This window comes from Myotis nattereri (assembly GCF_964212035.1).
Source record: "Myotis nattereri genome assembly, chromosome: 1".
NCBI classification, from domain to species: Eukaryota; Metazoa; Chordata; class Mammalia; order Chiroptera; family Vespertilionidae; genus Myotis; species Myotis nattereri.
In genome coordinates this window covers 3,871,434-3,898,607 of record NC_138075.1, presented here as the reverse complement: position 1 = coordinate 3,898,607, position 27,174 = coordinate 3,871,434, and the positions used below count along the sequence as shown (strand labels likewise).

The window sequence follows — 27,174 nt, the reverse complement described above, 5'->3', positions numbered from 1 at the left end:
ATCAGAAGGGTCCCCAAGGGTCACTCGCTTGATGGGGCCCCTGACACAGACTCCCCGCAGCTCCCCAGGCCCCCCGCGGCTCGGGCGTCCCCTGGGGAGGAGGAGCCTCTGTGGATGGGTCTGACTGCCCGTGCACGGATGTGGGTGCTGGGAAGTTCTCTCTTGAGTGACAGCCACACACGGGGACTAGTTCCGGGAGTTACAGGTCTCTAATCGCCCGACCTCTTCCCCTCCTTGCGCAGTGCGACCCTCCTCTGGAAGTTAAAGATTTATTCATTGACATACAAGACGGCAGAATCCTAATGGCGCTGTTAGAAGTCCTGTCCGGGCGAAACCTGGTACGTACGGCACGGAAGGGTCAGAAGGAAAGAAAAGGCTGAGGGAGGCGGTGCTGGAGGCTTCTGGCAGCACAGACCCCTGTGCACGTGCGTCCTGCCCTACGCACGTCCCGTGGCACCAAACTGTGGGTGACGGTCCTTCCTCGGTGATAAGACTGACACAATCCCGCGTAACTAGGCAGCATCTCCCTCTTTTTTTTTGTTTGAGAAAATATACTTTAGTAAGTAGATGAATAAATGCCCCGTGTTTTCTGTGAATATGATAAGGCAAAGAATAAGAACTGGCCAGCCATTGTATTAACCAGAACGATAGCTAAGAATCAGGGTGATGGCCGTAGAAAAAGAAGGACCTCTTACCCTTGCAGCAGCATGGAGGCCCTGGAGAGCATCCCGCTAAGCAAAATAAGCCGTCAGAGAAAGACAAGTGTCACACGATCCCACTCAGAGTGGAACCTAATGAACAAAATAAGCTGATGAACAAAATAGATCCACAGACATGGACGCAGGGAACAGAGGCGGAATCTCAGAGGGAAGTGGGGGAGGGTGGGTGGGTGTGAAGTGATCAACCAAAGACCTTGTGTGCACATATGCATGGCCCATGGACACAGACAATAGCGGGGTGGAGGCCTGCGGTGGGTGCGGGGGCGAGCTAGCCGCAGTCAATGGGGGAGAAGGGGAACATATGTAATACTTTCAACAATAAAGATTTAAAAAAAAATAAAAAATAATCGGGATGATGGGAAGGTATATTACACCCACATTCTATCATCCATCCCAAGGCTGAAACGAACTGCCAGCTTCTAGAGCCTTCTTATACTTATGACCAGAATGGAATTGGACCCGCTGGTCTTGAGGCTGTTTCACTTTGATCTGAGCCCACCCCCTTCACGTGGGGCGTCTGCCGTGCGCAGGCCGGCCCTGTCCCCCTCGCGGCCGCGGCTCCGCCTGGTGCTCTGAGGACTCGGTGGGAGGGTTCCCATGGGGGGGCCGTCTGCGCACTGCAGGCTGTTCAACATCCTTGGTCTCTACCCACTCGATTGGGTGCCAGTGGTACCCGAGGGGTGACAACCGAACACGTCCCCTCAACATGCCAGATGTCCCCTGAGGGGGGGGGCAGTGACCTGGCCAGAATGACCCCATCAGGGTTGGATTTGCCCTGCGTGGCTCCTGGTGGCGGACACAGAGATGCAGCCACAACCCACGAGTGTGGGCCGGGGTGACCGACACCGCCTGGCTTGCCTTTCCCTGTAAACACCCTCCTGGAGGGGTGGGGGCGTCAGCTCTTCCCGCCCAGGCCCTGGAGGGGCACGAGGGGGTGCGGTGTGGGATGTTCACCCTGACGCTGCTCCAGTGTAGCGGGCATCGCTGGGGCTGGGCTTCTGCAGGCACCTCCCCCTCTCGCTCTCTGTGTCTCTCCCCTCCTCTCTGCCTGCCTGTCTCTCTCCCTCCCTCTATCTCTGTCTCTCTCTATCTCTGTCTCTCTTCCCCCTTCTCTGTCTGTCTCTTTCTCTCCCTCTGTCTTGCTCTCTCTGTCTCTCTCTGCCTCTGTCTCTGTTTCTCTCTTTCTCTCTCTCTCCCTCCCTCCCTCCTTCCCTCTCCCCCCTCCCCTCTGCCTGTCTCTGCCCTCCCACCCCACCCCTCCTCCTCTCTCTCTCTCTCTCTGTCTCTCTGTTTTTCTTTCTCTTTCTGTCTCTCTTCCCCCCTCTGTCTGTCTCTTTCCCTCTCTGTGTCTCCCCCTCCCTCTCTCTCCCCCCTCCTCCCTGCCTGTCTCTGTCCCCCCCCCCCCCCATCTCTCTCTGACCTGAGATCACTGTTCACAAAGCTCTTGGCCAGCAAACCGGAACATCTGCCCCCGGTGGGACCGGCGGATGATTTAGCAGCTGCTGCAGAGGCTCCTGCTCTGACAGAAACCATCAGTGGGAGCGAGCACGTCGCTGGGGGCTCTGGAGGGGGAGGCCGATCAAAGGCCAGGAGCTGGGTCAGAGAGAAGAGCCTGACACATCTGTCCCCTGCTTAACCCCTGGGTCCCTCACTCACCGGCTCGGCCCTGTGAAGTCCCAGGAACCATAAATAAAGGGTGGGTTCAGCTGGGCCCCCCGACTTCCCCGAGATTAATGTGAGCCGGGGAAGGCGAGCGGCGGCCGCGGGCTCCCGGGCCGGGATGCGCTGTCTGACGCGGGCTGTCTGGTTTGTTTCAGCTCCACGAGTACAAATCCTCGTCCCACCGCATCTTTCGGTTGAACAACATAGCGAAAGCACTTAAGTTTTTGGAAGATAGCAACGTAAGTATGCGACCCATCTGGCGAGCAGGCCCTTCCGGCAGCTGCCAGGACGCGTGGCTGAGTGCTGGTCACGGGGAAGCGTGGAGAGGGAGCCTGGGAAAGGCCTACAGCCCACGTTCAAAGTGAACGGAACTCGGCTAACCCGTCTGTTGGCGAGGCGGCCCCTGCCCCCCCCCCCCCCCGGGCCTCCATCGGGACAAAGCTCCCGTGGCACCCCACGTGGGAAGGGCGGGACGCTGACGGGGTCTCCGCTCTTTAGGGTCAGGTGACATTTTCCCGCCTTTGACTAAGAGCGCGGTGAGCCTCGCAGTGTAACCCCGCCTCCTAGAACCCCGCATCAGGGCGAAGTGCAGGGCGAAGTGAGCCAGGAAAACTTACAAATACCTCCCCTCTTGGATAGAACTTTCTAGACTTTCATTCGCTTTTTCTATGTTTTGACGCTGCCTGGTGTCCTCCATGGGGCGGGTGGCCGAGAGGGATGAGGTTATGGAGCGCCCCAGGGAGCCTCTGCGGGCAGCCCGGGTGAAACACGCAGCTTGCCCGCCGTGCGGCTTGGCCAGGAAGCCATTCACTTGGCATCCCTGGCAGCCGGCAAGGGAAGCTCGGATTGGCTGAGTTTAGCAGGAAAGGGATGTATCGAAAGCATGCTGGGAGCGCACAGAGCGACTGCAAAGCTGGGGGGACCAGAGACGGAACCCAGGGATGCCTGGCGCCCACTGCAAAGCTCCCCACGCCCCCATCCAAGTGGGCATGGCCGCCCCGCACTGTCCCCACCGCTGCTGAGGGGACATCACCGCCCCTGGAATGAACTCAGTGTCACACATTCAGAGTCCAAGGCCGGCTCCCGAGCATCAGTCCCTGCCCACACCCCGGCTTCTGGGGTGGCCAGGGGAGCTTTGTGAGGAAAGGACTTCGGGTTTTGAGTGGGGAGGTGCCCTGCCTCCCAGGCTGTGGGAAAGCCCAGGCACAGGAGGCGTTTCAGATGGCGGCGGCCAAAAAGCTCACACGGTTCACAGCAGCGTCACTCAGAAGAGCCAAGAGGCGGAAGCCGCCCAAGTGCCCATCTGTGGAATATTATTCGGCCATGAAAAAGGACCTAGTACCCGTACCGGCTGCCACATAGATGGACATGGAAAACATTATAAAAGATGCCAGGCTCAGAGGACGCCGTGTTCCATGATCCTGTTCCTATGACACGTCCAGGACAGGGAGGTCCCTGGAGTCGGGAAGTGATTAGTGGTCGGTTAGGGTTGAGGGGACGGGGGCTCAGGGAGAGGGAACTAGAGGACAGGGTTGTCAGTGGGATGACGATGTTCAGAAATGGACTGTGGTGATGCTGTGCTTACCTGTGAACGCATTAAAAAACCAGCGAATCACGTGCTTTAAGGGGGTGGATGGGATGGAGTGTGACTTCCCTCCCCCTTCTGTCCCCTGAAGAGTGGCTTTCACGTGGATGAAGGGTGTAGAGAACCAAGGGGAGGGCATGACAGACAGCGGCCTGCAGCGTCTTGCAGATTCCTCTCTGATCTGCGGGCTCGGGTTTTGTTTGCAGAACGACGTGACTAAGGGCGTGGTCCTTGTTGTCACCTGGAGGGCCGGTTTAAATGCACATGGGGCGCCCTCCCAGAGCCTCTGATTCAGTAGGTCTGGGGCAGGATTTGCGTTTCTAAGGGGTTCCCAGGAGATCAGTCTGGGGCCCACACTTTGAGAACCATTGCCTTCAGAACCATTGCGAAGAGCGTCATCCTGGGGTCAGCAGTTTAATCAGAAGATGATGGCCTCAGGGCTCCTCAGACGGGCAGTTTAGCCAATCAGTAGGCTATTTGGTAATGATGCCGAAACTCCGGGTAGCAGCCTTATCCGGCACACTGTGTCCGATCACCCATTCGGGTCATTCTCGTTCCCATCGGGGCCCACGATGGCCAATGTCATTGCTCTGTGTTTGTCCACGGCTGTGTTCAATCGCAGGTGTGAGGGTGATAGTGTAGCATGCACAGACCTGCCGGGCTCTCACCACCTGTCCTGGAAAAGATGACCGACCCTGGGCACGTCACGTCTGCCCTCTCTGGAATTCCCTCACCTGAAATACAGGGCTCATCGAAGTACCTGCGTGGAGGGGTTGGTGTGGGGCGAACTGAGGTGATACTTTCAGGAGCTTAGCCTAGTGTCTGCGGGGTAAGTCCTCTGTAGGTGATGATAAAAGACTCCTCCGCACACTTCTGCACGCTGGGCCCTGAGAGGCGGCCTTGGCAATGCTGAGCAGGGCAGGTGACAGAGAAACAGGCCCACGAGGGCATCCGAAAACCACCTGTTTTCCTCGTACGTGGCCACCCCGCTAAGCTCATCCGTTGCTTCCCTGCAGGTAAAACTGGTTAGCATCGACGCGGCAGAAATAGCGGACGGCAACCCCTCCTTGGTTCTTGGGCTGATATGGAACATAATCCTCTTCTTCCAGGTACGATCATTGCCTTTCTGTAGCGCGCAGCAGCAGTCTCCTCCAGTCTGCTCAGGGCCCGCAGCATGGAGTGGGGCCAGAGTGAGGCGACAGTGGGATTCAGTGTCCAGCAGGCTAAAGATTTGAGTCCCCGTGATTTTAAAAGTGGTGAGAGCTCTGTTCACAGAAGCATCTATCCATCCTCTTGGGAATGGAAGAATTAAATATTTATCTTGAAAAAATAAGTTCATTCTAAAGCAGCGGTTCTCAACCTGTGGGTTGAGACTCCCTTTGGGAGTCGAACGACCCTTTCACAGGGGTCGCCTAAGGTCATCGGAAAACACATCTATAATGACATATTGTTTTTGTGATGAATCACTATGCTTTAATAATGTTCGATTTGTAACCATGAAATCGGGGGTCACCACAACATGAGGAGCTGTATGAAAGGGCCGCAGCATGAGGAAGGTTGAGAACCACTGCTCTAAAGTGTCACAAGAACTGGGGAGATACTTCCAACGATTGAATGTGGTAGAGTGACGCTCCCAGAGTGAGCCGTGCTCATCAGAGATGGGTAAAGGCCCGTCCGAGAGACAGCGGGAGGAAGGGGCGCGCGTGGCGGGAGGCCTTCCACCCGTAGCAGCGGCAGCGCCTCCGTGGAAATGCAGGCTTAAGGGAGGGAGGGCGGGACGTGGCCGGGCTGCGAAGGCGGCATTGAAAGTCACACTCGCGTCCTCTCCCAGAGCAGGGGCTGCCGCCTCGCCTTCTCACGCCCCTCGTTTGAAATAGAACGCGTGGCGCATCACTTGACCGCCCTCCCGAGTGAAAGTGACCCAGATGGTGGCGATGGGCTGGGGGTTGGGCTCAATGCTTCTGTATCAGGGAGGGACGAGCCCAGACAAAGTCTGGATGTAACAGATCAAGTTCTAGGTGAGCCTTGAACGTCCAAAACCAAAGCCTCTCTCTCTGAGCCTCAGTTTCCACATCTGGGAAAGGGGGGGCCATGGTCATAGGCGTGGTGAGCGTGCAGAGCTGCTGTGAGGGAAGCGTACGGGCAGCTGGCGTGCTATCTGCAGGCTCAGTTACTCCCCGAGAGCTGCCGGGAACATCCTGAAAATGTGTCGTACCTGTCTGTTGAGTTTCCGCTACGTGCCAGGCTCTGGGCATGCCCAGTCCTCAGCCATGACCTCTGGGATCACAGATGAGTCTGCCGTATCTCACAGAGCTCTCGGGGCAGGCCGCCCTCCGGGTGTGAGCAGAGAGCTGGGAGAGCACCGCGCAGGGGCAGTTACCTCGGAGGGGAGAGGGCCGTGAGGCAGACTCCCAGCCGCAGCGTCAGCCTACGGGAAGTGACATCAGAGCCAGACCAGTGCTCCTCAGACTTGCCGTGCACACGAATCGCAGGGGTGTGTGTGTGTGTGTGTGTGTGTGGACTGCGGATTCTGACTCTGGGGCAGGGCCTGCGCGTCTGCCTTTCTCCCACGTGCCCCGTGATGGGAGCCACCTTTTGAGTGGCCAGGGGTTCAGTGATGGAGGAAAGGGACCTTCCAGCAGCAGGACCCGGAAGAGCACAGGCAGCGGGCTGGGAGCCAGAGGCAGGATGGGAGAGGACAAGGGGAGGCGGTCAGGATGACCTGTGTGCGGAGTCAGCCACAGCGAGAGAGACTCGGGAGAGGTGACGCCCCGGTCTGTGTCACTGCGTGTGCTGCCGGGCACGTGCAATAGGCAGGCCATCTCGCGTGTGGCGTGGCCCCCACACGGCGTCGGGAAGGGGCCTCCCGTCTGCGTGAGCTGCTCCCGCCACTCGGGGGCCCCCGGGGTCCCTGGGGTCAGACGAGGGTTGGCTCTGGGTCTGTCTCCGGGTCTGAAACGGTTCTTTTCCTTCCAGATTAAGGAGCTCACGGGCAACCTCAGCAGAAACTCGCCACCGTCCAGCCTGTCGCCGGGCTCTGGGGGCACAGACTCCGACTCCTCGTTCCCACCCACGCCCACGGCCGAGAGGAGCGCGGCGCTGTCCGTGAAAGACCAGAGGAAGGCCATCAGGACCCTGCTGGCGTGGGTGCAGCGGAAAACGCGCAAGTGAGCCACGCGCCCGCCCAGGCCGCCGCCAGGCAGGGGAGCAGGACCTCCCGGGGGGGGGGGGGAGGGGGCGGCGGAGGGGGCCTGGCGGCCATGACGTTAGGCGCCAGTTCCTGCCGGCTGCTGCGTGGAGCCTGTCAGAGCGGCCGCGCGGGGCGTCTGCAGGTTTTGTGCGCAGAGAACTGTATTTGCAGAATGTGGTTCGCAGAGAGCTCATGGGAGGATCTGACTACAAAGCAGAGGGGCTTCCCCCGCGTTCAGCCCCACAGTGGGGCTGTCTCTTGGATCCTAATCGCACGTACACATTCCTTACCAAGCGCCCAGGTGTCGCTCAGTCTGCACCCACTTAACTAGTAACAGTAAAGGCTGCAGCTGATCAGAGTTAGGTTTGGCCTTTCCAAAATGCACACCATGAATTGGAGCCAAGTTCCCGGCCTCCTGTTTGACCCTGCGCGGTAGCAGGTGAGGCCTTTTAGCAGTTGGGTGTCAGGCCTTTAACTGGCGGTGGCCGACAGCCCCTGGGCCTCTGGGCTGTGGGCCAGGCTGGGGAGAAAGCCAGGCCACGCGGGGCAAAAGCCACCCCAGCTCAGGGCCACCTCGGCTCTGCCATGATCACGCTGGGTGGGATCCCGGAGAATCGCTTTCCCCGCCGGCCACAGCTGCAAGATGGTCATTTACCATCCGCGGCCTGGCAGGGCGGTTAGGCTGAGATGATAGAGACCCCAGGAAAGTGCCTGTGGCACCAGCACGTTAAAGCGCTGCACAGAGACCCTGTCCCTTCTCCCCGTGCACAGGGGGGAACGGTGAAGGAAAAAAGATGGGAGTGAGGCTGGGTCTTTGGAGCTTTGGTTGAGGGGCAGAGCACAGTGGAGTTGATGGATGCAAATAGTCATTACCTGTTGTTTAAAAAGAAATCAACCCCATGAACCAGGAGATCATGGTTCGATTCCTAGTCAGGTCACGTGTCCATGTGGCAGGCTCGACCCCAGTAGGGGCTGTGCAGGAGGCAGCCGATCAACATTTCTCTCTCTCATCCATGTTTCTCTCCCTCCCTCTCTCTTTCTCTCTAATAAAAATAAAACAACCAAAAAGAGTGGGGGTGATGAGGAGGGGAGGCGTCCTTGGGGTGATGCCGCAGTCGGAGTCTCCATGGCTCCCAGCCGTGGCTCCAGGCCTCTGAGCCTGTGGTAAGATGTCACGGCGCATACACCGCCCATGAAAAGGAAGCTGGGGAGACCCACAAGGCCTGGAGCGCCTTTGGTCGTCTGCCCCGGCGTCAGTGCCCTGGCTGAGATACTCCGGGGCGGACGGTGCTCGCTGCTTTCCAGCCTCTTGTGAATCTTAATGGTTCCTAAATGGAAAAGGTCGGGCTGTTTGTTTCCCAGAGAACTCGGTGGCCACGGGGGGAAACTGGCAGGTCTCGGGATGGTTTCTGAAGGAAGCGGTGAGGCAGGATCCGCTCTCTGCATCTCTCACATACGACGTTAGCTGCCACTGAGTGGCTGGCGCCCAGGTGCTGCCTGCGTGGCCCATTGGGTGTCCGCCTGCCATGCCCACTCTTGGGGTTCAAGCTAGTATTCTCTGCGACCGCCACCAGGAGGTCACCGTGCGGTGATCCCTGTTTATCCCTGAGGAGCCTGAGGCCTGGCAGGGCCAGGACTTGCCCAAGGCCACGGCCAGGAAGCCCAGAGGGGGCAGCCGGGTGTGCAGGGGGACTTTCTGGCTCCACTGTCTTACACAGCGCATGCTGCCTGCTGCTCTGAATGTCACTGCGAAGATGAGCATTATAACGTTGCTCCTTATCTATCTGGACATCGGGGAACACGAGGTCCTTCCTGCGCGGCCTCCTTGTAAGACACGTACCTTCCCCTTCCGTTTGTCCAGAAGGGACATGTGATGGCTCCCTGCAGCTCTCTGGGGCTCGGGGCTCGGGGCTCGGGGCGCCCGGCCTCGTGCGGTCCGCAGCTCCAGCCGCACTTGGGGGCCCGGGAGGCTGCTGCGTGCTGACCCCGTCAGTGGTTCTCTTTGCTGAGCTGCTGGGCCGCCCGCTGCTTTCCCGCAGGTACGGCGTGGCGGTGCAGGACTTCGCGGGCAGCTGGAGGAGTGGGCTGGCGTTCCTGGCTGTGATCAAGGCCATCGACCCCAGCCTGGTGGACATGAAGGCGGCCCTGGAGGACTCCATGCCGGAGAATCTGGAGAAGGCTTTCCGCATCGCGCACGACGCCCTTCACATCCCCAGGCTCCTGGAGCCGGAAGGTAGCGGCGGCTCTCGCGCTCTGCGTCACACATGCTGTCCGGGTAGAAAATACAGAAAAATCTGATGACGATGTTTTTATAACGTCTACATTCCTGCCGCTGAGCTCATGTCTCCAGTGCTTTTCTATGCGTTTAACTACATTTTTAAAAAACGTAATGGGATCATTCCGTGTATGCATGGTTTTGTTTCTCCTTTTTTTTACTTAACATTTTACTTTTGGGGTAAGTGTTTTGCATGGGGCTAGTGTGTCTTCATTACCTATTTCTATTGGGCATCGCGATGTTTCCGAGGCTCTCCTGCCACGGGTGCACCCTGGGCTGTTGCAGAAACAGTCCTGTCTGCATCTCACTGAGCATCTCGCTGAAGGAAGCCCGGGGCCTCTCAATTACCCTCAGGACCAGTCCCATCCGTGTAGCGGCAGGTTGGAAAGGACACGCCCCTCCAGGGCCCTTGGCTCTCACTGTCCGATGGGCTCCCCAGTGGGCCAGGCTAGTGTGGGGCTCCCCCCAGCAGCGAGGAAGGTCCTGGGTGACCGGACCCGCTGACAGAGCTGCCGGGAGCTGGCGGCTCACGGTGGTGGGACGGAGAGGAGTAATGGATGAACTTGGGAATAAGGAGTCCTGGGTTCTACACTCGGGCCCCCCATTCACCAGCCTTCAGTCCAGTAAGTGTGAGGCTCGGGGCTCAGGGCGCCCGAGTAAGATTCCCCCTCTCGGCCTGATTTCCCTCCAGTGTGAGACGGGAAAAACCGCGGCGGCCAGCGGATCCCTCACACTGGGCGTCCTGCGCGGGCCTCTTTGAAGACCGCATGTTCACCTGTCCTTCTAACGCCTGTGTCTCTCTTAACAGACATCATGGTTGACACTCCGGACGAGCAGTCTATCGTGACTTACGTGGCACAGTTTCTAGAACATTTCCCGGAGCTGGAAGCCGTATGTTGGTTTTCCTTGCCTTTAATTCTGAAACTACATTTCCACCCACTGAAGCTGGGGCTTGGGCTGTGTTGTTTGAGGAGGGGGAATCATCAAAACTTGATCTCAAGCCCCTTGAGCGTTGCCCTGCCCCACGTTAATTTCAAAATCACGTATGATGTGTATTATGTGAAAAGCAGGGCGGGAAGTTAGGCAGCTACGCCTCTCGCAAACCTCTTCACATGCCAAACTGTATTAAGGTTATAAAAGATGCTCGCATTAATATGGGTAACTTACTTGATTTTTTAGATGTCAGATAGAACATTTTAGCAGTCTACCAGATTTTATCAGAGTGTGAAAATTTATAAAAGACAATGTTCAAAACACACCTGTAACAATTTTTTTAAAATGTATTTCTATTTTTTCAGAGAGGAAAGGAGAGGGAAAGAGAGATAGAAATATCAATGATGAAAGAGAATCATTGATTGGCTGCCTCCTGCACGCCCCCTACTAGGGATCAAGCCTACAACCCCAGCGTGTGCCCTTGACTGGAATCGAACCTGGGACCCTTCAGTCCACAGCCAACACTCTATCCACTCTATCCAAACAGGCTAGGACTGTTATTATTTTTATAATAATACAATATATAGTCTAATATATTAAATTGTGCAGCTGTATACATTATACAATCCTATCTAATAATAGACAAACATGGTAATTGACCGTACGTTCACTACACCTCCCATGGGCTAATCAGCGAGATTTGCAAATTAACCACCAACAAAGATGGCGGTTAATTTGCATATGTAGGCATGAAGCGGCGGAGCAAAGACTGAAGGCGGCTCCGGCCGGAGCAAAGGCCTGGGTCCCGGTGCTGGAGGAACACTAGTGCCGGCAGCCAAGGGAAGGCAAGGCCTATTGCACGAATCTTTTCGTGCAACAGGCCTCTAGTATCTATATAATATAAAAGCCTAAGCGACCATTCAGCCGATATCTATGATGCACACTGACCACCATAGGCAAATGCTCAATGCACAGGCATGGAAACATGGAACAGACTGATGAACCTCAGAAGGAAGGGCAGGAAGAGATTAACCAAAGATCTTATATGTATACTAGAGGCCCGGTGCACACATTTATGCACCCACGGGGTCCCTCAGCCTGGCCTGTGGGGATTGGGCCAAAACTGGCAGTCGGACATCCCCCGAGGGGTTCCGGATTGTGAGAGGGTGCAGGCCAGGCCAAGGGACCCCACCGGTGCTCCAATCTGTGCACCAGGCCTCTAGTATGATATAATAATATTTTGTAAATTTCCTAGTCCATGACTAAACTCGGGGATACTTAGCCCTGAGCCCTTAAGATGTAGGCAAAGTTTGAAATCAACTCAAACTTACGGTGTTTGTAGGGGTCACAGCCAGGATTCAGCAGTTCTGACACTTGGCTCTCCCCAGTGCTGCAGACAGGGCGGGGGAAGGAGAGGTGGAGCAGGATGGGACCTGACAAAGTTCCCCTGAGTCCCAGAACATAGTGCGTTGCCACAGAACAGTCCATACACATCCCCAGGGGACGACAGACAACAAGCCCCCACTAATCTAGGCACCATCGGACTGTTCCTTGGCAGTTCAGCTGAGTGTAGTTCATTTCAACAGACATTCTCTAAGCCCTAGCCGTCCGTGTACCGGACACTGTGCCCAGCTTGCTGTCCCCATATACGGTTTATTTTGGTTACGTGTGCCATATGCACTTGAAAAGAATGTGTCCTATGCGTGGAAAGAATTAACATTCTTTGAGTATCAGTTAGGCCGGGTTGGTTAATGTGCTGTTCTCACACTCTATAGGCATACTGCTATTATTTCTTCTTTCCCTATCAGTGAGTGTGAGAGAGAAATGTTTAAAATCTCCAACTCGTGATTGTGGGCTTGTTTTTCTTTGCTCTGTCAGTCTTCGCTGTGTGGATGCTGAAGCCATGCTATAGACGCATACACATTTAGGATGGGTGTAGCATCCTGGTGACTCGGTGGTTGTAGTTTTACGCAGGTTCTTTCTTTCTCTGGCAGGGTACTTTGTCTGATAGAAATATGTAGCCAAAGCAGCTTTCTCATGCTGTTTGCACGATATGTCTTTTTCCTTCTCTTTCATTGCAGTGTGTGTGTGTGCTAATATTTTAACACGTCTCTTATAAACAGTTTATCGTCAGGTCTTGCTTTCTGTCCATTCTGACAAGAATTAGCACGTCATTTAACTAGTGTGTTTTTCGGCCATTTGCAGAGATTTCATCTACCGTCTTGACTCTTGTTTTCCACTGGTCCTGCCTGTGCTCTGTTCCTTTGTTCTTCCTGCCTAACCTTGTTTGGATGATTCAGTTATTCTTTTGTTTCCGTTTTAGCTCCACTGTGGGCTTTTTAGCTACCTCTCCTTGTTTTATCTTCTTGGTAGTTGTTCTAGGGGTTACATTACTCATCTTGAACATACCTCAGTCTACGTTGAATTCCTATTATAACACTTGTAGTAAAATGGATTTTTTATATATTTTATATATGTAAACATTTAATTCCACTCACTTCCTCTCCATTCCTTTGTGCTACTACTGTCATTTACCTCACGTCTCTATATTCTAATCCCAATACTTTGTCACATTTTTGCTTTAAATAGGTACGAGGCTTAATAATATATATATATATATATATATATATATATATATTTTTTTTAATTGATTTTTTACAGAGAGGAAGGGAGAGAGATAGAGAGTCAGAAACATCAATGAAAGAGAAACATCGATCAGCCGCCTCCTGCACATCCCCCACCGGGGATGTGCCCGCAACCCAGGTACATGCCCTTGACCGGAATCAAACCTGGGACCTTTCAGTCCGCAGGCCGACGCTCTATTCACTGAGCCAAACCGATTTCGGCGGTAGGAGGCTTTTTAAGAAAACTTTTTCGTTTTTTTATATTGACCCTATATTTACTATTTCAGGCACTTTTCATTCCCTCCTTCAGATCCTGGCTTCCCTCTATGATCATTTCTCTTCAGCCCAAAGAACTGCCTGTGTATTTCTTGTAGCATAGGTTAAATAGTTAATTTCAGCATCTTTATCTGCTAGTTCTAATCTTGGCTCATATATGGGTCTACTTCTAATGATGGTTGTTTCTCTCCTTTATGGGTCTCATTCCCCTGCTTCTTGGTATCTTAACATTGTTTCTTTTATGTCAGACCGAGTGTATAAATGAACATTCCCTCCCTCTCCCCCACCCCCAAGAATGTAGTCCTTTCCTAAACAAGGATTTACAATGAGGAACTAATCGTTTTGGCCTTCCCAGGACTCAGTAAGGGATATGGTGCAGTTTTATTTAGTTTTGGCTTTCTGGTTTCACATCATTTTAAGATGAGGTCAACACACCGATTCCACCAGTGCACCCGGTGTCAACCACGGCAATACCCCAAGGTCGCTCTCTGCTTTGCAGCCCTGCCCACAGCTGTTTCTTACTTAGCAAATGTCCCCGTGTGGGAGACTTATCATACTGTCAGGAGATTTGGTTTTGCATTTGGGGTCCTTTTAGATTCATACCTGCCCACACAATCAGTGAAGGGTGGGCTGATCTTTCCTTATCTCAGGTGGGTCAGCGCTCCTCCTATCCATCCCCAGACTAGGCAGTGGCCCACCGAAGCTGACAGTCACCTGTCCTGTGTGGCTCAGAGGTTGTACGTCAACCTTGGAACAGGAGGTCACGGTTCGATTCCCGGTCAGGGCAATGCCGGGGTTGTGGGTTCAATCCCCAGTGGGGCTGTGCAGGAGGCAGCTGATCAGTGATTCTCTCATATCAATGATGAGAGAGAATCATTGATCTATCTCTCCCTCTCCCCCTCCCTGAAATCAATAAAAATATATTGGAAAAACAAAGCTGAAAATCTTAGCTCACTTAGAAGGGCTCATCCTACTTACTTTAGTGCATTGAGATTTCTTTGTATCCAGAGCTGGGAAATGCAGTCTTTGTGAAATACTTTGGCAGAAACAGTAGTCCTTGGCAACCATCTGCACGTTAGTTACAACACTGAGCATTCGCTCGGAAGCCACCTTCCTGCTCTGGGCTGTGCCCTTTGAGAGGGGGATACGTTGTACTTCAAGGTGCTGCTGACACCCTGTTGCCCTGTGTTTGTCCGCAGGAGGATTTTGTGGATCCAGATAAAGACGCCCCGATCGAGTCCACCTTCGTCCGCATTAAAGAAACGCCCTCGGAGCAGGAGAGCACCGTCTTCTATGTGACTGACGACGGGGAGCGGGCCTACACCGTCAACCACGACACCAGCCACCCGCCCCCCTCCAAGGTCTTCGTCTGCGACAAGCCCGCGCGCGGGAAGGACTCCCACCCGCGTGGCGCTTCTGGCCCCACGCCGGCAAACAGCCCCACCGAGGTCACACAGCAGGGCACGGACTGGGACACCCTCGGGGCCGCCGGCAGGACCTGCAGCCTCAGCGAGCCGCCTCCAGAATCTTCCATCTTATCCAGAAAGGACAGCCAGAGGTCCAGCTCCCTGCCGGTCAAGAAAATGGTGCACTTTGAGGCGGACGTCTACAAGGACGCCTCCTGCAGCAAGGACCCCGTCCACGGCCAAGACTGCGGCTTCGAAGGTAGCCCGCGGGGGACCAAGGACTTGTGGAAGCAGGATGGGCACGGCCCGGAGGTCGCCCAGGAAAGGCCGGAGGCAGCCCCGGACCAGGCCCCGGGCGATGATTGCCCGGCGGACAGTCAGACCGGCCGTTCTCAGACTCTCCGGGCGCGCCTCGGAGAGGAGACAATGTTGGCCGATTCCTCGGAGATCAAGGTGACGCTGCAGACCGGAGAGGCCACGGACGAGGTAGACGATTTCGAAGGCATACCCCTGAAAGCCTCTAAATTTAACAGTGACCTCGTCGATTTTGCCTCCACCAGCCAGGCTTTCAGCGAGGACCCCCCGCCCGCGGAGGATGGGCCCGCGGAGGCGGAGGCTGCGGAGGAGCAGGCCGAGAACCGGGGGAACGGGAGAAGCACGTCCGCCCCCAGGATGGAAGGTGCGGACGAGCCCCCGGGGCAGCCCGGACACGAAGACCACAGCCGTGTGGTGGCCCCAGAGGAGGAGCCGGGGGGCAGGAAGCCAGAGGTGTATGAAAAGGCGAAGCGCAAGTCCCCGCGGCCCCCGCGCGGGGAGGAGGAGGCGGAGGCCGAGGACCCCCCCGCGTTTGAGCGGGACTTGCCCTCCAGCCCACCCAGCAGCCAAGTGAGCCTGGAGACGCTGGGCAGCCACAGCGGGGAGGGCCTGGACTTCAGGCCCTCCCCGCCCCTCTCCAAGGTCTCCGTCATCCCGCACGACCTCTTCTACTACCCGCACTACGAGGTGCCCCTGGCCGCCGTCCTGGAGGCGTACGCGGAAGGCCAGGAGGATTTCAAAGCCGAAGACGCGGACTTTGAAGACCCGGAGGACTACCTGTCTGACCTGGAGCAAAGGGAGGACGAGGACGAGCCCGAGGCCTCGGAGAGCAGCGGCAGCTTCGGGGGCCTGGGCGAGGACCTCCCCCGGGCCCCCACCCAGGAGCCCGACGGGGACCAGGGGGCACAGGGGGCCAAGCCAGCCTCGGGCCGTCCCCCCGCCCTGGCCCCAGAGGACCACCAGCAGAGGGAGGCCACAGCCCGCGCCCCTGCGGCCAGCCAGCAGGTAGGGGCCGCCCCCTGGGGAGTTTGCCTCCAGAGCTCAGCTCCTGCCCCGGCACAGCCTCCCTCCCAGGGCCCCGCCAGTCTGGCGGGCTGGATGGTCTCTCCCAGGAGAGGTGCGTGTTTGCTATTCAGGTTTGGGCTCTGGAGACCCCCTGACGGCCTGCAATTGGGAGACGAAGGTGTGTTTTGCGTGGTAGTTTGGGGTGAAAGGTGAAGGTAGGGTGCACTGAAGGCCAAGATAGACGACGATGCTCTGGCTCACGCAGTGGAGGGGTGGAGGAATGAGCCGGCTTGCCGCTGGGGGGCCGAAGGAGGAGGGGGTCCGAGCAGCCTTATGAGGCACTCAGCGTTTAGGCCAGCGTGGTCACTGTGCTTATCAGTTTGCCAGCTCTGGACAGGGGTGTGCAGCTCCCAGGAGCGCGGTGGGAGCTCCTATTGCCCTGGGAGTCAGGGGCACTCACTCTGTCCATCTTGGGATGGAGAAGAGGGCTGGATGGGTCCCCAGGGGCCCGCTGCCATCTCCCCGTTTGCCCCCACGTGAAGGGACCTGACCCCAGTCCTCCACCCACTCTACCTGCTGTCTTTGGGCTTGTGGGAGACCAGCCCTGTCCCAGAAGGCTCTTCCTGCCAGAAACCCCAAGATCCAGGGGTTAGAAATGTCCCTCAGTGAGCTCAGGTCTTGGGGTCCTCAGACTGGGGGGCCGTGACAGCAAATGGGGCTATTCTCTGGGTGGTTATGGGCCAAAAAACTCTCTTAGGACAAAAGACAGGGGACCGAGTGTTGGTGGGAAGAAAGCCCGGGTTGACCCTCTGCCCCTCTGTGATACTTGAAATGGCTAATTAGGGGCTCAGCCCTCCTCCCCCTGCCCCCGGCTGGCTGAACGTGGCCTATGGAATCGCAGATGAGGCGCTTCGATCTCTTCCGCTTTCCTTGCGGTAGTTGCCGAAAGTAGGTTGCACACCTGCTCGTGTGCCCAGCCAGTGGCCAGTGCTTTGGGTTGGGGCTGCGGAGCCCTGGGCCGGGAGTGAAACCAGAACCTAGACTGGAACTCTGATACTGACCCGGGTCTGCCCTCGGCCCTGATCTGCTCCCTCTGGCTCTCACCTGTCCCCCGAGCAGTGCCCACTGCGCTCCAGCCCACCTTGTTGTTGGCCCCGAGGGTAGCCCTGGCCTTGATCCCTGTGGGTCCGCCGAGGGAGGGAGTGCAGCTCAGAGTGGCAGGGGAGGCCTGTGAGCCTTGCCCCTGGGCAGCCAGGACAGCACAGGAGGGAGCATCTCTCTGATGCCTGGCCCTCCTTGAAAAAAGGAAAATATGCCTTCAAAAGAGACCAGAAAATGGCAGGTTCTTCTAGTCTTTAAAAAAAAAGGTGTCTCCTCATTTCACCTCTCAGAAAGGTACCACTGATGACGGAGGAGAGGCTGGAGTTTCAGTTGCCAAGGGCGGTTTACTCTCTGCACAAGCCATTGTTCTGTGGCTGCGCAGGCCGGCAGCTCAGTGCTTAGTCCACCGCCTGTGGAGCAGGTTCCTCCGGCCCCGAAGGAATTCTCGAGACACTGCTCCAGCGTTCCCACGCTTCTTGGTTTCACTCGCGAGCACTGCCAACGGGTTTCAGAGTGTTGGCTGTAGACACGGCTCAAAGAACGTTCCTTATCCAGTAAGCGCGAGAGGCGCCCTATAATCCACCTCCAGCCAGGGCACAGGGAAGGGTCGTCCCACCAGCTGTACGTGTGTCTGTGTGTGCACGTCTCCAAACTTGGGCGACCTTGCACCCTTGGGCCCCCCCTGGCTTCCAGGAGTCGTTTCTCTGTTTAAGCGGCTGATGGTTATGTGAAGGGTCCAACTATTGCCCGTTGTGAGGGACATCCTTTATAGGAAGCACAATCATGTTGTGGGAAGAGGTTGGTCATCATTATACCCACTAGAGGCCCGGTGCACGAAATTTGTGTACGGGGAGGGGGGGTGGTCCCTTCAGCCCAGCCTGCATCCTCTCCAATCCAGGACCCCTCGGGGGATGTCCGACTGCTGGTTTAGGCCCGATCCCTGGGGATTGGGCCTAAACCAGCAGTCGGACATCCCTCTCACAATTCTAGACCGCTGGCTCCTAATCACTCACCTGCCTGCCTGCCTGGTTGACCCTAACTGCCCCGCCACCGTTGGCCTGATCGTCCCTCGCTGCCTGTATGTGCCGGCCTGATCGCCCCTAACTGCCCCCTCTGCTGGCCTGGTTGCCCTTTGCTACCCCCCCTGCCAGCCTAATCGCCCCCAACTGCACTCCTGCACCCCACCCCACCCCGCTGGCCTGGTTGCCCCCAACTATCCCTTCCCCTGCCAGCCTGATAGCCTCTTACTGCCCCCCTCTGCTGGCCTGGTTGCCCCCAATTGTACCCCCCTGCCAGCTTGGTCGCCCCTAACTGCCCACCCCTGCTGGCCTGGTCACCCCCAACTGCCTCCCCTGTTGGCCTGGTCATCCCCAACTGCCTCCCCCCCCCCCCCCCCGCCGGCCTGGTCACCCCTCACGGCCCCCCTGCCAGCCTGGTCGCCCCATGCAGCCTGTTTGTTCAGTCGTTTGGTCATCCCTCACTAACCCCCTGCCGGCCTGGTCGTAGGCAGCCATCTTGTGTGGGTGTGAGGGTCAATTTGCATATTACCTCTTTATTATATAGGGTTTGACAGACAAGGAAACTGAGAGTCAGAGAGATAAAGTCAGCCACTCAAGGTCAGAGAGCTGACTTGGTCAGGGTTTGAAACTAGAGTCTGCGGACTCTAGACCTCCTGGCATTTCACCGCACCTGTCGGGAGCATTTGAACTCTGCACTGGGGACAGGAGTTCGGATGGCCCCCCTTCCCCGGCAGGCTGTGCTGGAGGGAATTCGTGGGAGAGGCAGAGTGAGAGGGAGGCCCCCTCTGGGCCTTGGGTCCAGGTGCGGGATGGTGTCACCCACTGGGTGTCTCAGCATGAAATGCTGACTTATATTTGGTTGTCTTGTCCTTAAGTCCCAGGAATCCCCAAACTCAGAAAACTTAAGAAACGCTTTAGAAGAAAAAGTGATGGAAGAATCGGTCAGCAGCAAAAAAAAGGAAAAAAAGAAGCATGTGGACGACGTAGAAAGTTCAATATTGCTCACCCCCGGGGCTGTGCGGTCCTCCGACGAGCTGGACGAAGACCCTGGCTTCCACAGAGTCCCTTCCAGGTACTGTGTCGCCGTCTCCTCACCCGGGAGACCCAGCTAGAGAGAGAGGGTCTCTGAACCAGCACATTGTTAGTTTCTGACGTGACGGGGTTGGGGGGTGGGACTGGCAGCAAAGGAAACTTTGTAAGAAGGTTCTTCCGATTCATACCAAGTTCGTCTGGCAAGGTGGCCGTCTGCCATAATCAGAAACCGATTCCTCAGCTCTCCACCTGGGTCCCCGCCGGCCCTCACCGTCGCCAGGCCTGCTGACGAGCAGCACAGCGGGAAGACGGGAGCCTGCCCCTGCCTCCTCCAGGTCCCTGTGGGGGAGGAGCAGTGAGCAGAGACGTGGCTGGGCCGCGGGGAGGTGTGGGGTGTGCCGAGCAATGGCCGGCCCGGCCCGCAGGTGACCACGGGTTGCGCAGTTAGAAATGGGGCGTAGCTGACTATCAGCGTCCTCCAGACTTGGGAGGGCTGAGCCGCATGGGGCCGGAGGGGCCTGTCACAGCCGTCACATGGAATTTGGACTTGAACGCCCTGGCTTCGCCCGGGAGTTTGGTTCTGAAGACCTCAGGATGGTTCCTTTATGTCAGGGAGGATCATGAACTTGAACTGATGGGCACGAGGTGTGTAGCGTGCATCCACTCTGTCACTCCCCGGCCACCAGGTGGGCCGGATTCGTCCCAGGGAAAACACTGAACTGCTGACTTCCAGGGGACCCTGGCCGCTCCCCATTATCACTCCTGTCACGGGGTCTCTGTTTGCCCTTGTGGTCAGGCATCTCCCATGCGTTTCCTCTTTAACTCCCCCGGCACCCCCAGAGGCAGGGGCTAGGATTGTGCCTCATGATGGCGGACAAGGAGGCTCGCAGCACCCTCAGCCTAGGACGCCACAGAGCTGGGTCTCGGACTCAGACCTGTGGGACGCACCACCACGAGCTTTCCTGGCCCCTCGTGGCCTTGCAGGGGGAGCCATCCTGGCTGCAAAGGGAAGCTGTTGAGGTTTGCGTGTGGGGTGGTGAGAAGCCCAGACGGGAGAGCCGAGAAGTGGCTGGCAGATGCTCAGCCTCCCGCCTCCCCTCTGCCCTGCTTCGGGGGGGTGGGGGGAGGGGCACAATGGGAGACTGCTACCACCTTTGGCCCTGACTCCAGAGTCCCTCTCCCCGCCCGTTTCGTGACTGTCCAGCAGACACCTGTGTCTTAGAGTGGAGCTGGCCTGCTGTACGTGCTGCCGACACTGGAGGCCCACGGCCCGCTGTCACCTACTCGATCACAGCCTGGGGAGGGGCCGAGGTCACTTGTCAGGCCGCTCACCTCCTCCCTAAGTTAGTTCTCAGTGATGTGTGGGCAGCCACCTGTGATGGTGTCCGCGAGGCTTGGGGACTTCCGAGGAGGTCAGTCACAGTGGGGTGCAGGCTCAGCTCTGTCCTCCAGGGCCTCCTAGCTGGAGAGAGAAGACGGCTCCTTCCGGTCTCCCAGGACTAGGCCTGGAGGGGACGGACGCCTCAGGTGTCAAGAGGCAAGTGGGGATTTCACGGTTTAGGCCTCAGAGGCAGATGGAGGGTCAGGGTGGCATGGGGGCTGGCCTGTCATTTGCGGTGAGCGCTGAGGATTCTGCGGGATTTGGACCTGGGAGAGGGAGAGAAGGGAAGGCATCGCAGGTGAAGGAAACAGCTGGGCAGGCGGCTGGCATGCGGGGCGCTCAGTACACATGGTGGCATGCGAGGGGCAGGAGGAGAGGTGGGCATGGGGGAAGGAGCGGCGGGCGGGGCATGTGCGGGTGTGCTCCTGGATGTGACTAGTGAGGACCGCGGGGCCCTCCTGGGGCCCGGCCCGCTCACCTGCTCCCTGCAGTGTGGATGGTGCTGAGTTTAAAGTCAGGACCTGGCCCCAGGCGACTGAATGGGACTGAGCTCTGGGCATCTCTCTTCCCAGGATGCTTTTCCGACTGTCTCTTGGCTCAGTCACCACCTGTGATTTCCTATTGGTCGAGGCAGGAAGGCCCCGGGGTCCCCAGCCTGCTGGACCCTCGTGACCTGCCTCCCAGCTTCATCTCCGTCCACCTCAGGCACCCTGTCCCCTTCTCCCTGCGCTCCAGGCACCTGGTGTTAGTTGAGGTCCTTGAATGCCCACCCCCTCATCCAAGTTCCTTCACCTTTGAGGACCCTCTGTCCCCTGCCTGTCTCCTGCCGTGCTGCTCCCTTGGGTCCATCCCAGCTTCACTTCTACTTCCTCCAGGCAGCCTTCTTGGATTCCTCCAGGCTGTCTTTGACCTGCCTTTCTATGTTCTCACGGCCACCGCTCTTGTCAGAGCAGGGCTTCTCTAATCACTTGTGGAAGAGCATGTTTACCAGGGCTCCTCACTGGAGGTGGGCCAGTGCCCTGGGGGAGGGGAGGGCGCATCAGCATTGCCCGTGCCCTTAGCACAGCCTGGCTGCAGCTGGCATTCAGGAGGCGTTCTGTGGGTGGACAAATAAAGGAAGGAACGTATGCTTACAGGCAGTGGCTGGCTCCCTGGCAGGCGGGGCCTGGGCACCTGGCCCAGTGCCTGACACCCATGGGCTCTGAGGGTGCTGTGCGTGCTCGGAGATCCACGTTCAGGGAGCAGACCTTAGTCTCCTGCGGATGGCACTGTGACACAGCCCACCTAGAAGAACGCATCTGGGAGCGGGGTGGGCAGAGTGGGAGGCCCCGCCCTGGGGGGGATGCACTTTTTGCTAGAAAACATCACAAATCCGGGAGAGAGTGCCTGCACCCCGGCCCTAGCGCTGCACCCGCTCTCAAGGACACGGCAGGGGGGCTCTTTTCTTTGTGGGCGCGTGTTGTTGTTGCGTTCTGGTGCCGTGACACCAGCACAAACAAGCACAGGCTCTGGGTGAAGGACAGGGCTGAGGTTTCCCCGAGGCCTGGCCGGGCGCCCCGCACCGAGCAGTCCCTGAAATGTGCCCGGTGCGCAGGCAGGGCTGGCTGACGTTGGCAGAGCTGCAGGGGGCGGGCGAACCGGGGCTTCGCTGGGGAATGCCTTCAGGGTCAGCTCTGCATCCGATGCCTTGTTTCCGGACCCCTGGGTGCCACACAGTCGGTCTCCCGGGAGGAAGCTGAGGTGACTGTCTGCCGGCACGTCGACACCCAGCATCTAGTTTTCCTGCTGAGCAGCCAGAGGGGCCACTCTGACCTGTTACCCACCCCCAGCTGTGTGAAGTACGGGGGTGGGGGGGAGTGATCCATTTTAGAGACGAGGAAAACTGACCATAGACGGTCAGATCTATTCCACATCAGCCTCAAAGCCACGGGCAGGAAATCAGCCTCCTCGCGCATGAGAAGCGGGCATCCAGCCAAGGGTTAGCCGAGCTGAGGGCAGGCGGTGCCTGGGACGCAGCCTTGGGAGGGTACGGGTTCCAGGTCGTGGCCCAGGTCTGACCTCCGCTCTTCCAACCCTTGGGTGGACCTGCAGAGGGCGTATGGCAGGCCCCAGACGTCGGGCCGCTGGGAAAAGAGAGCCCTTTCTGCTGCGAAATCCTGTGACTTTCGAGAACACGTGCTTTGCTTTCCGTGTGCAGTGCTTGCTCACTGTGTCTCACATCCATCCTGGTGTCTGTAGCCCTCTCCCGCCCGTGTGGACGTCCTGGGTGGAAGGTCTCGTCTCCCTCGCTGGGTCTGAAGTCGCGGTTTGCCTAATGCGAATGCAGAAGCTTCGGGAGGTGGGGGAGCCCCGCTGAGCCACGCGGAGCTGTTGGTGGCACCAATTCAAAACGTGTGTTTATTTTTCAGGACTAGCCACAGCGACTCCAGCATTTACATTCGACGACATACTAACAGGTCTTTGGAATCGGTTAGTATGCGAATTTCTTCTTCTTCTGAGCGCCACTGCTAATCACTTCCTTTCCATCCTTCCTCCTCCCCAGCATGCAACAACTATACTTTTGGATAGAAGGCAAGCACATTGAAATCTTGTTGTTAAGCACAGTCCAGTCGGATGTCCAGTTTGGGCCATAGGGGATGTAAATAAAGTGATGATTTTAAAGCCCAAAGGTCTCTTTGTTATATAAGAAAATGCACCCAATGCCCCCACCCCCACCATATCCAGAAAGAGAAGTTCAATGGCAGGTGCAGCGGGAGAGGAGGGTCCTTGACGCTTGCAACAACGTGGCTCTGCTTGTGTTGGCACCCAAAGCACCATGGTCCATGGCCCTGACTCAGGGGATGGGGCCCCCAGTCCGGGGTGGGCCGGCGTAAAGGGTGGAATACTGTGGAACATGGTTGAGCACTTGGCCTCAGGAACTAGATGTTTACGATATTGAGAGAAGCGGGGCGTGCTCGGTTTTGTATGTTTAAAATCATTTTATTTTCTGTTTCAGAGATTTCATCTTTACTAATTGGGTTGCGGGGGTTTTGTTTATGAATTTCACTGTAGGATCACTCTAGCTATGTTCAGTTGAGGAATGCAGCCGATCTGGATGACAGAAGAAACCGAATGTTAACCAGGTTGGTGGCTTCCCTCCAAGGGTGGTGGGGTTTCAAAAAACCTCTTTCTATTTTAATTGTGCAGCCAACCGTCCGCAAAAGGTGGGGGCGGGGTGGCTATTCCCCAGCGAGGCTTTGTCGATAACAAAATGGAGTCTGAGATCATGCCAAAGAGCTTCACGGTCCCCGAGGGGATGAATGGGAACTGACGAAGAGTGGGAGGGAAGAGTGATATTAATGAGCAGAAAGCGCTGCTCCGTTAGAGACAGGCGTGGGTCGGGCACCTGCCTGTGAGCAGCGTGTGCTGGGGGCCAGGGAGGGCCAGGCGGGAGAGGAAGGGATGCGATGCTGGGAATGCCATGCGCCTGACAGCCCTGTTCATTCTGTCGCCACTGCAGGTACAATACTCAGAGGCTCACTGAGCTGATTTTACAGTTTTATGGCATCAGAGCAGACATGAAGAGGGAGTGCAAACATGCCAGGATATCCATGAAAGTATCTCTTACCGTGGAGAACTAGGCTAAGCTGCCGCATCGCTGCCCACTTAGGGCCTAGGGAGCCAGGAAACCTCTAACATCAAGCCAGGCCTGCTCCCGGTGCCTGTGCGAGTCGCTGACTCGCTTCATTTTGCTGATCTTTTTTTAATATCTGCCATGGATTTGAATGGGCTTGGAAGGACTTACATGATTGGAACGGAAAACCTCTGCCTGAATGTTCCCCCGCCCCCAGGAGCGTGATGCCCGGAGTCCCGCCTCTGCGGCGCCTCACTGGAGGCCAGACCCGTTCCCTCTCCTGCCGTCACGTGGAGAGATGAACTCACATTTTCCGTCGGGCTCGACACACTCCTGGGGAAACGGCGCTTAGCTGTTATGAGGGGGTCACTCGGAAAATGGAACCAGCAAGGTGGAGACGTGCAGTCAGTTTTCCACATTGTTTTTGTAAAATACATTTTTACTGATTTCAGAGAGGAAGGGAGAGGGAGAGAAACATCAGTGATGAGAGAGAATCGTTGATCGGCGGCCTCCTGCACGCCCCCTCCTGGGGATCGAGCCCGCAACCTGGGCACATGCCCTGAGCGGGAATCCAGCTGTGACTTCCAGTTCACAGGTCGCTGCTCAACCACTGAGCCACACCAGCCGGGCAGTTTTCCGTGATTTTGAACATTTATAACCTTTGCAATAAAGAATATAGTTTAAATTTTCTCTAAAAACAGTTTTGAGAAAGAGAAAGCAACTCTGTCCGTTGTCGGGTTTCCGCATGTGAATCGCTGGGTTCCTAGGCCCAGGCCTGGCCTGGCCTGTCACTGTGCGGGAGACGGTCGGGGTGAAGTAGGGTTCCCTCTCAGAGCTTCCATCACAAGCCCCAAAACGTCCCAGTGAGCTCCAAGCAGAGGCTCCCAGCACCCCTTCCAACCAGATGTGAAAATTTGGAACTTCTGGGCTTTATCCACCAGGCAAAAGCTAAAGGTCGCTTTAATGCTGCCTTCTGCGGGGGGGAAAAAAAAGGAGAAAGACCAATCTGACCAAAACCAAATCTAGTCATTAATTATTTAAAAGCCCAAAACCAAACTTGGTGGTAGTTTTTGGGTTTTTGGCATTTGTTTCTGACCGCTGTTTTCAAATGACCTGACATCAGGGAATGCTCTCTTCCTTTGTATGACCCAGGAAGTCCCCTCTGTCCCTAATAACAGAACTGCCCGTGTCTAACGGTGTTCAGGCCACTGAGGTGGCAAGGAAGGTGTCCTGGCCTGGGAGTGAGACCTGGGCCAGAGCCCGGCTCTATCACAGTCCTCGTGTGGCCTGGGCAAGCCCCGCCACCCAGTGAGTCTCAGTCTGCCCAGCTGTGCAATGGGCTCACAGCCCCTCCCTCTGCGTGCTGCAGACGCCTGGCCCCTAGCGCCCTCCTTGGGTCTCCATGCGCCTCCCTGGGCTGCCCGCAGCTCTCCGGTTGGGCAGCCAGGTGGGAGCATGGGAGCGGTGGGGTCCGCTCCCCCGGGTCCCGCTTGTAACAGCCGTGTCTCCCTCCTGCAGGAAGGCCAACCACTCGGGCGAAGCCTCGCTGCGGGAGAGCCAGAGCCCGCACAGCGACTCCCTGACGCAGTTCGTCCAGCAGCCGGACATGATGTACTTCATCCTGTTCCTCTGGCTGCTGGTGTACTGCCTGCTGCTCTTCCCCCAGCTCGACGTCAACAGACTCTGAGCGCGCCCGCGCAATAAAGAGACCGGACCGGCCGGCGGGAGTGCCTTCTCTCTCACTGTCTCCGGGCCCTGGACAGGGACCTCTGCACACAGCTGAGGGTCTCCCAGCAAACGTGGACGCCTTGCTTTTTTTCCTTCACGATTCCTTTTCCTCCTGGGCGTCCTGAGCGTGCGTTCTCTCAGGCCGCGTCCTCGGCCTCCGGGGTGCGGGCCCCCGTGGGCTCTGTGCTGCGTGCCTTGCTTTGTCAGCATCTAGCCAGCGCCCGGGCTCAGCCCGTCCCACACGCGGTCCTCAAGGTCCTGGGTGGCCTCGGGTTCCTCTCCCCTCCCGGTGAGAAAGGGGGTGGAGGCCCCAGGCAGAGCCGCCTCTGGGCCGAGGGGGCGTGGGAGCAAAGGGGCCTGGTGTCCGTGCACCTGTGTGGTCTGGCGGCTGGGGGGACATCCGAGGGGGACACACAGCTGCCACCCCCAGGAAGGCATCTGCGAAAAGCAGAATCCAAACAGGGAAGCGACCGCTGTACGTGAGCTGAGGGGCGCTGGCGCTGTTTCGCCCGCGGTGTTTGTTTTGAGCAGGAGGGGTGCGTTTTAATTCACTTCTGCGTTGATTGATTTGGGGTAGAGCTGGATCTTCAGATCTTTTCCACCAACGGAACCCTCCTTTCAAATGAATTCTTGGGGCGGAGTGTGGGCAGTCTAGATGATCTATAAAAGCAGAGTTCTGGCTGACGCGGGGCAGGCCTGGGACCCCTCCCACTTTGCCCAGGCAGCCCCCTGGCTTCCGTGGGGGGCTCCTGAGGGGTCTGTGCTAACCCCCAAAGGCTCCACCTGGCACTCCAGACGCCCTAGCAAAAGCCGAAGGACGACTACAGAAGAGGCTGGGCCAGGAACCAGCTCCGGCTGATGGTGCAGCTGGACGTGGTCCAGCAGGTTCCTGCCCAAGACAGCCTGGCACTCCTGCCTGGGCGTGCGGTCTCGGCTCGGGCATCCTTTGTGGTCCTTCGCAACGGTTTCCTGAAAAGGCAGGCGGTTTGGGAGAGGAGAGGGCACCCAGCCGCCCTCCCACCCTCCGGCTGGGCTCCCTCTGCGCCTGCTTCCTGCAGAGATGCAGGTCCCGGGGCCGTGTGGCTTCCTCCCCGGAGAACATAAGTCAGGTGACACTTGTCAGCCACAAGCGGTCAGGCCAGGAGGGACCCTCAGACAGCACCTGGTCCAGCTGAACCCCGAGAGGCAGAGGGGATTGGCCAAAGTCGCCCACCTCCCCAGGAGCAGACTTGCCAGCACCCCAGGCCGCCCAGCGCCCAGCCCAGAGTCACCCCTTTTAGGGAATTCCCATTGTGCCCATGAATGTCCTG

General features: G+C 57.3%; 1 protein-coding gene across 1 annotated transcript; it reads left to right on the top strand.

Annotated features, from left to right (window-relative positions):
• The first annotated feature begins 248 nt into the window (after positions 1–248).
• Positions 249–27,174, top strand: CLMN (calmin). The gene is made up of 11 exons (XM_081107088.1): positions 249–338; positions 2,537–2,620; positions 4,983–5,075; positions 6,943–7,133; positions 9,196–9,389; positions 10,240–10,322; positions 14,464–15,990; positions 18,986–19,182; positions 22,932–22,992; positions 23,575–23,645; positions 25,655–27,174. Exons 1-11 carry the CDS (start codon positions 303–305, stop codon positions 25,821–25,823), a joined length of 2,706 nt encoding a protein of 901 aa, XP_080963214.1. The 5' UTR covers positions 249–302; the 3' UTR covers positions 25,824–27,174.